At 37.2% G+C, this 9,497-nt stretch overlaps 1 protein-coding gene across 1 annotated transcript; it reads right to left on the reverse strand.

The window, feature by feature from the left end:
* Positions 1 to 241: 241 nt before the first annotated feature.
* LOC140891929 (uncharacterized) lies at positions 242 to 3,285 on the reverse strand. Its single transcript, XM_073300628.1, has 3 exons — positions 1,849 to 3,285; positions 690 to 738; positions 242 to 596 (listed from the first exon to the last, which is right to left on the reverse strand). Exons 1-3 carry the CDS (start codon positions 2,741 to 2,743, stop codon positions 581 to 583), a joined length of 960 nt encoding a protein of 319 aa, XP_073156729.1. The 5' UTR covers positions 2,744 to 3,285; the 3' UTR covers positions 242 to 580.
* Positions 3,286 to 9,497: the final 6,212 nt, after the last annotated feature.

A 9,497-nucleotide genomic window follows, 5' to 3' on the forward strand; every position in this document is an offset into this window, starting at 1 on the left:
AGCTTATTGTTTCCTTTGCTTGAAGTGTTTTAAGTTTTTTTTTTAAAATAATTATAACTTAATAATAATATTACATGGTCTCATAGACCTTTATTTATTTATATCTGAGATTGTCGATTTTTAATGGTTTACATGGTCTCCCTTTCTCAACTCATTATACTTCACTGCAATTACTTCCAAAAAAGCTATTTCCAAACATATTAGCACTTCTGCTTGCACCTTTGGTAATCTTCAATCAATGAAACTTGTGCCGATCAATGGAATTCATCGTGTTCATAGTTTACAACCAAGCTCGAATTAGAATTTTAAATACAGTTGAATCAAATTAAAAACATTCATTTTCCAAGTTTACAACCAAGCTTTGAGCTAGCTTAATGATACATTAAAACTTCTAATAAATACAAATCTCTGTAAAATCCTCAAGATAAACATAATCATGACTACATGTGAATAAACTTGAAACAATACTAGAAATTAGTTAAATAACTTGATGAATTAATCCTCGACACTGCTGGCCTTTCTCCTTTGTTTGATCGTCATCCTAAACATCTTCCAGCACCTTCGCGTTCTCATGCCCTTCTCATCGTGGTGGGTACCTGATAAAACATAGGCAGACAGAATATGCCGTGAGATACAATCAACTGTCGAAATGTAAAACAAAAGTCATAGCTGCAGGCACACATACATACCTGTATAGAAACTTGTACAATCGGAAACGAGATGAATGAGTCTTGTTACCTACACGATAAAAATTCTTTCTGATACAGAAGCAAAGTGGGATTTTAAAATTTCGAGCAAATTGCAGGATCATGCTGACCCATGGATCAAATCTTAATAAGAAAAAAACCAACATGTCCTAGTACTAATGCATGCAGCTTTCTCAATAATTGGGCACCACGTCTCTGAACTCTAACCTCAAGTCATAGCGAGGCCAAGTCCTTGCACCTCGACACAAGTCAGAGAGCAATTCCTTAGATGTGGTGCAACACCTTAACCATGAAACCCCAACCTTAATGTTCACTGTCAAGCATCAAGGCACCTATTATGCTTGCATCAAGTGTTGGGACAGTGGATCCAAGTTTTCATTTATAACTTAATGACAACTTGTTTTTGCATAAAAACTTGTGAAAACAAGCCGGATAATGAAATGTTTTCGCATATTTAGGCTCTAACCTCTGATTGTCTGCTTTCTAATAAACAAATGTCCTCAGTTTTAATTTAAAGCCTGGGTATAATCAGAGCATATTCATCAAACTATATATTAAGCCTCAATTTGTTTTCAAGTAACCCATGTCAGAACACAGATTTCACATAGCATCATGGTGACAACACCCATTCAACCCAAAATGCAACGCCAAATTGAATTGGAACTTCAGCCTGTGTCCGACCTAATACTCAAGGTCAAAATCAGTAACCAAGACTAGTCAATACTGACCCTTAGGAACAATCTAACACTCAGAAAATCGTTGCAACAAACCAAGTCATCCATCGAATAGTTGTCAAAATCTGTGAGACTTTGGTTTCCAAAGCTTTGGTAAAGCGCTTAATTTGAAGACTGAGAATCATCTTTTGCCTTACATAATCGTTTTGTCTAGAAGGCCCTGAAGTTCTTCATTAATGGAAGTCTACATTACATACATTACGAGTACGAACACAAAAATATCAACACGTCCCTTGTTCAAACTAAGTTATGACATGTTATTTATATCTTGCATCTGTTTACCAGAAATGCCTCACAATACGTAGGCATCAAAACTATTGCAACAAAAGCAAACCTCCTCAATCGTGTATACAGAAATTATGACATGGCTCACACAATGCTGTAAAAGAGAAGCTAGGAGAACTTACCGGACGAAGAGAGAACACCATTCAGAATAACCGGGCAGCACGAGGAAGGGTACATTTTGTATTGACCACCAACAATTTCCCGGTCGGGTATTAAATGAAAGAACGTTTTAACCTGCTTGGTATTCGGATTATAGTTGAGTACTAGGCGAGGTGTTCCTACAAATATTACTTCTGACTTGGGATGAAAACCGTAAACTTTGATCTCTCCCCTGTTGTGTCGAAGGGGCATCAACTTACGGCGTGGGAGTTGTGACACCATCTCATCGATGCTCACTCTGTGCAGGAGAATCCAGTGAGCACCGTGTTCTAACCGCCAGAGTAGTATTTTAGACTGGTCACTGTTGGAATAAACCACATACCCTCTGGATGTCCCAAGTGATCCACAATCATCAAATTTTTCTTTATCTGGCAACCCAATAGCCCGATAAGTAATATATGTTTTGTTTGTGAAATGGAGATTAATGCCAAGTAGATACTTGGCCAGAGATATCACGTACAAAATCCCATTCACATAAACAGAATGATCGATCCAATTGAACCCAATAAGCATGTGGTCAAGAACTAGAACATGGGTGGTCCAATTCCCTGAGTCGAATGTGAATATGTCCAGCTTTAAAGAATGCGAGAGTGAGATATCGGCTGTCCTTCGAAGAACCTTAAAGGAAACCGGAGAATCACTGGGATCAAATGCCAAAGAGGCAACATCATCATATATGTGATGGGTGTTGATCGGAAGTTCAATGTACTCACAAGTGGTTGGATTGCAGACAATATACTCGGTGGGATTTGAGCCTGATCGGACCAAAAGAAAAAGTCCGTTGCAGTAACTTTGAATGTCTGCTGGCGTGTGATCAAAAGGCAGAAATGCTCTATAGGATTTCATAAGTCCTAACATTTCAGGTCGATATCGAGGGTGGAACTCACCGGAATACTCTTCTGCGTGAAAAAAATCAAGAAAAAGCCGGCCCTTCTAAGGATTTTATGGGTATAGAGGAAGCCACAAAAAGTGGCAGAACGGGAAAGGGAAGATATCACAGGAGTGCAAGCATAGGAAATCAAGAAGTACCAAGATTTTGAGACGCACTTAAGTCTCATAAGAGCCTTGCTATGCAACCGACACAAAATCTCAACTTTCAGATCTTCCGGAAGCTCGCCCAGTCGAAACCCCCAAAAGGCGAGATCTTTTCGTCTGAACACATTTTCTCTGGTTCCAATTTCCAAGTATTAATCGCAAATTCTCAGGCTTGATCGAATATAGAAGCTGCATTAGACTCCAAAGTTGTTAACGCACTGGCGGAGAAATTAGGTTCTTTCTGACGTTATAAATTAATTCCAATCTCACGAATTGATCGCAAGCTCCCTCTCGGAGATCAAATATTAAAGCTGGATTAGACATGGAGGCGAAGGGGAAGAAATTAGGGTTCTTGCATAAAATTGCTAGAGATTGTGTATATGTTATTGTTATAAAAACATTTATAGTTTCCTCAAAAAAAAAAAACTAAACATTTTTAGTGTTATAAAGTAGAAAGAAAATATTTTAGGGAAAATAAGTTTTTTGATCCATTAATTTTTTCATGTTTTGGTTTTAAACTATTAACTTTTTTGATGTGGGTTTTGGTACACTAACTTTGCAGTTTCAGTGTTTTTTGGTCCAACTGCATACGTGTCAACTTTTGATTGGTCTAAAATATTGACATGAACCAATCAGAAGCTGACAAATATGTAGTTGGACCAAAAAATACTGAAAATGCAAAATTAGTGTATCAAAACTCATATCGGAAAAGTTAATGGACCAAAACCTAAAGTGGATAACGTTAGTGGACTAAAAAAACTTATTTTTCCAATATTTAATTATGTTTTTTAAACAAAGTTTTGTAAAATATTTTTAAAAATACTTTTTTTAAGGAAAAAATGCTTTTCAATATAGAATTAAAAAAATAATGAAAAATAAATACATTGTTTTTTAATTATAAAATTTTTTTTATAGAACAGTTGTCTGAATATCATTTATTTTTAAAATAAATTTTGAAATATTCTATAAAATTAAAATAAATTAAAAAAGCACAATTTATAAAATATTTTATAAATAACTGTCCGAAAAAAGGCTTACTTTTTATTATGAAAATATAATTTTTCATCAAAACATAATATATTTTGTTTGTTATGTTAAAAAAAAAGGGTTGACTCCGAAGGGAACCCCATCCCACATAAGTCAGAGGCCCATTGGCTCATGCGGGGGTTAAATCGAGTGATGTGCACGAGTGGCAGGGACCAGAGAGAGGAAACAACATGGTCTAACCCCCAGAGCATACCCCCAAATATTTCAATGAGGAATATGCTCCACACGAGGATCGAACCCGCAACGCTGGGAAATTTCTTTCCACGTCACCTCAGGTCTTACCAACTCGCCTATGCCTCTGTGGGCATTTTGTTTGTTATGTTATTACAAAATATTGTGTAGTATTTATTGATTCGAATTAAAAACGCTACACTATAACGAAAACGTATCATGTACAAAGTTCAATGATGAAAAACAAAAGAACCGCTAACGACTGTGTAGGCCTTCCCTATGACACAAATCACAATCTTTTTTTTTGGTTGGAGCTCCCTTCTTCTTTTTAAAAAAATCCACTTCCATAATCTTTTTTGATCTCGATATTTCAAAGGAATAATAAATTATTTTTATGTTCTATGTATTTTTTTCACTGCAAAAACTATCTGTAGTACCTAAGATTTCACAATTTAAATTCTATGCCTAAAATTCTTTTTTTAATAATTATTATGATTTTAATTGCTTGGAATTAATTGCTTAAATTTCCTTTAAATTTTAAGTGCTCAAATATTTTAAGTTCTTTATTATTGAAATTTTTGAGACAGTGACTTTTGGTTCCGGCGTTTGACGATGATGGATTTTGGCGGTAAATTCCAAGATTTTGATATTTTAAAAGTTTAGTAGGGAGATAGGAGGAAATTAGATGAGAGTTCAAAAGATAGTAATTTTCAGGTATCAGAAATCATTTTCTTAGTATTGCAATATTGGACTTATTTTTTAACTTTTTCAAATTAGAGTTTTCATAAACCCACATTAGTAAAACCTAATTTATTATTTTTAATTTGGTGTTTTTAAACTTAGGAATTTTATTAGTGTAATTTAGTAGGCAAAAGTTGTACTTTAAAGTTGTACTTTTAAAAGCACACACACCAACTTTTACATGCTTACACCTATATATATACACACTTATACACCTCACACACACTTTTTAAACACAAAATAAAACATTTAGCAAACCCTAGCCACCCAAACACCCCACAATTCGATCCCCTCTCATTCTCTCTTTCCCTCATTCATTTTCCCCTCCATCGGCCGAACCCTCTTCTCCAGCTCCAGCCGCCGCCGCCGCCGCCGCCGCCCTCCACCACCATTTCCGACGCCGTGAAGCCACCTAGGGAGGTTGTTCTTGAAGTTAGTCAAGTGTTTCCAGCCCTTCCCTCTCTCATTTTCGAATTTATTGGGTAGAAAAGATCAAGACAAGTAACTTTTTCTTGGGCTCTCAATCAAGTTATCTATGTTCTTGTGCCTATTGTTTCATTTGAAATTTTCGAAATGCTTAGAATTCCAGCATGTTAGGTTCGACTTTTTCATACTTTTCAGCATAATGATATGTTATTTTCAAAAAGTGAGGTATGCATTAAGTTTAAGGAGTTAAATGGTGATTGTGATTGGAAAATTGAGGTGTTTTGATAGCATATGGGGATTTCGAAAAATTTTAGTAGCTCATGCCCTATAAGTTTCGAATTTTGCATGATGTTAGGGATGGGATTGAAGTATATAAGTGTATTTTATTGTTTGGCAATTGGTCTTGATTGTTTATTCATGAATTTGAGGCTTTTGATGCATAATCTTGTTATTTTTGAATTGTGGAGTTGAGTTGTGGTAAGGGGCTGCCAAGGTGCTTATGCTAAGTCCTAAGAGATGGTTTTGAGTGTGTTTGGTGGTTTGGAAGTAGGTGGGGGCAAGAGAGTAGGGCTTGGTGGTGTTTTCTCCAAATAGAAGTGTGAAAGGATGAGGTTGGCATTGGGCAGGGCAGTCTGAGTCTGGGGCAGGGGAGGCGTCATATGAGGTTTGGGCGTGGTTAGAGCTGGTCCTAGGTCAAGTTCATGATGTTGTGGTCGCGTCGGTATAAAATGGGATCGTTTCGGGTAAGATTTCAACAAGTTATGGATTTTTGAAGTTAAGGTGTCGGTGCAGAATTTTGAGGGCAAAAGTGGGCTGTCCGGATTTGGTTTTTGTTCAGGTTGCATAGGCTGTTAAATGAGGTTGAAATCAGGTCATATGGTTAGTTTGTAGTATTTGGAGAGTGTCGGTTCGAGCGGTGTCGAATTTGGCTAAGGGATGATAGAGTTAAGAGGGTTTCGGTGTGTTTGCTCGGATTGTTGCCTCGAATATGAGAATTTGAGTTAAGGATGGGTTAGAGCCTAGGGGAAAGCCACTTACTCACCTAATACCCATGTTTATGTGTTGAGTATTCATTTATATAAATGCATACATGTTTCTTTAAGCCTTGGCCTTGGGTCAAGCAAAAAGGTTACAAAGAAAGTCTCTTCCATGCATGCTAAGTATTTTAATGTCGAGTCAAAGGAGGAAAAGAAAAGAAAAATTTTTTTTGAACGAAGTGACTTGATTGTGATGGGACAGGGTATTGATGGGTGGGGGATGCCCCACTCACTTGCCATAGACGGGTAGATCGAGATCGGGAGACATCCCTACCAAAATAGACGGGTAGTGTGAGATCGGGAGAAATCTCGGGATCCCTACCAAATGATAGATAAAGGGGTAAGTCGCGTCGGGAGGAATCTTGGCGTCTTGTCGGCATAGTGCACTGCAGTCATTGATCGATCAAAACAGAGGGTCACAATTCAAGGATCTAAGTTTACAGTTTCAGTATTAGTTTGACTCGTCTTATTGCATTCAGTTTTCAATCATGCGTGAGTTTCAGTTATGTTAAGAAAGTTCTAGAGTTTCATAGTGTGAGTTGGCGTGCGTTCATTGACTACCTTTTGTCTCATCCTTTAGTAGCATGCGCATTTTTTCTGCTTATGTTTCAAGCATACTATGTATAGTATTTTGAGTATTACTGCAGTTATTTTAAATCCTTGTTATTACACTGCTTATATTTGCTGGGTCATTAGACTCACTATGCTTGTTTGATTGCCAGGTGAGGAGGAGTTCGTAGGGACCGAGGGGCAGGGTTCTTGAGGGGAGGTCTCTGGCGGAGCGAGGCCCTACGACCGTTGTTATTTCATGTTTCCGCATTAGTTTGTGATTGTAATAAAGAGTTTAAACTTATGTACTTTGGTAATAGTCAGGATGTGTTTTCCCTGTGCTTAAATTTCTAGGTCTTCGCTATTTTTCGCAACCGTGTGGGGTTGCTTTTACTTTTTAAGTCATGATTATCGCAGTGGTTATATTTTTTCCGCATTTATTGTTTTTTGTTAGATTTTTTGTCTGTGACAGAGAGGTTTTGCTTACTTTCAAACAAGTCATGACAAATTTTTTAAAAAAATCCGTATTTTCTTTATTATTTATTTAAGTATAGAGGTTAGGGTCGTTTCACTATCACTAGTTATTTTATTGAGAAATATCATGGATATATAATATACGTTTGATTGAGCATAAAATATTAGTGCTCGAAGGATCAGATCCGTCATTGCAGGACTTGCAAATATAAAGACAATTTTGAGTTAAAGGAAAATCTTGGGGTGTTCATCTTCATACGCAGATTTAAGTACACGTAAACCAAAGCAACTCACATTTTTTAAGGACTATCGGGGAAGTAACGTTTAACAGCACCCAATATGCTTCCTATCTTTCCTGCTGCTAAATCATCTTTCAGCTGCATTGATGCATAACGAACTAATTAACCAATAATCATATGACAAAAGAACTCAAAAGATGGTGATAATATAGTCAGAACAAATTAAACTATATATATATATAAAAATTTTCAGCTGCCCAACCAATGATGTCCAACTCGTTCCCGACAACTAAAACCCGGTAGTGGGTTTTAGTGATACGATTTTTTTTTAAAAAAAACAACTAAAACCCGGTAGTGGGTTTTAGTGGTCGGAGACGAGTTGGGCAGCTGAAAATTACTATATATATATATATATATATATACATATGTCTGACTATTGATGCTCAGGGGAAGAAAAAGATAAAGTGGATGAAGAAAATCATGAGCTGATTTCATTAACACAAGTCTATAGTAGGCTACTGAACATTTCTTGATCCACAAAATGATTTATATTATAAGATATTGGCTTGATTTATTTCATGCATCAACCAAAGGAACGATCATAACAGTGTTACAAACACCTAAATTAAGAGAGTAATGTACGGGAAAAGATAATCTAATGTGTAAACTAGACCTCTTTATGAATAAATGGAAGTAATCCATCAATTCCCTCACTAGGTTCCAGCTGCAGATCAATCTCCGTAGAAGTGCAGGCCACCAAAAGTGAGCAGTGGAGTGGAGTACCCACGACAAGCCTAAGCAACAAGATAAACAATCAAACTGGGAAGAATGTGTTGTGGTCTCTACAATGTCATGTAAAAAAACTGAGAATCTACCCAAGGTCCACAGCTATTTCAATTGGAAATCCCAATCGAACGGTCACAGCATCTCTATAATCTGTGATCCTAAAACAATCAAAATAAGATACAACAAAAGCAACCAATTAGTATCTGAAGTGTGTTTTCTTCTAAGATTACTGACTTAAACTTGAATATCATTACAGTTACACCTAAAATATCTAAGATCAATAACTCATATTTTGTAGTAGCCCGTACCCAGAATTAGTGGTTAGCTATTAATTAATCTACTTAATCATGATTAAGGAGACTTCTATTGGATTAACGGAGTCCGGAGTTAGGCCCAGAATGATCAGAAATGGTCCGGAGGGTCAGGCAGAACGGATGCAACGTTTAAGGGAACAGAAGCAACGTTCGTGCCATCATAAAAACGTCACTGCTTACGCACTTGATGGGACATCATGCAGAACGGAAGCAACGTTCGGGAACAAAAGCAACGTTCGTCGGAGGAACGAACGCAACGTTCCTAGATCTTTGGCAACGTTCCCTGACATGGACACATGTTCGATTTGCATGAAATTAGATTGACGTGTGGAAAGGACAGGTGGAGAACATTCACAACGTTCCTAGATCGTTCGCAACGTTCGTGGTCTATAAATAGGGGTTCCGAGAGCCATTTTTTCACACCGAAATCACATCTTCTCTCTCGATTCCTTAGAATTCTAACTCAGATCTAGGGAATTCTAGGCGTCCCATAGGGAATCCGAAAGTGGCATAGCGATCCAGGCATCGTAGCGGAGCTGTGGCCTAGTTTTGAGGCGATCGACAGCAAAGGGCTAACGACGGACGGAGGTATAGCTTTTGCTTCTTAAAAATATTTAGTAGTATGCAATAGCCTAGTTAAGGCTTTTAGAGAACTTTAATGATAGTAGTATCATTTGGCAGTGTAGTGCGGACTGTAGGCGTGGACTAGAGCCGGTTAGAGCTTGTCTAGTATTTGAGGTACGAAAGTACTGTTCGAGATATCCTGACTGAGTATGCATTTATTATGTGACTG

The sequence above is a fragment of the Henckelia pumila genome, chromosome 3 (genome assembly GCF_033568475.1).
Source record: "Henckelia pumila isolate YLH828 chromosome 3, ASM3356847v2, whole genome shotgun sequence".
In the NCBI taxonomy this organism is placed as follows: Eukaryota; Viridiplantae; Streptophyta; class Magnoliopsida; order Lamiales; family Gesneriaceae; genus Henckelia; species Henckelia pumila.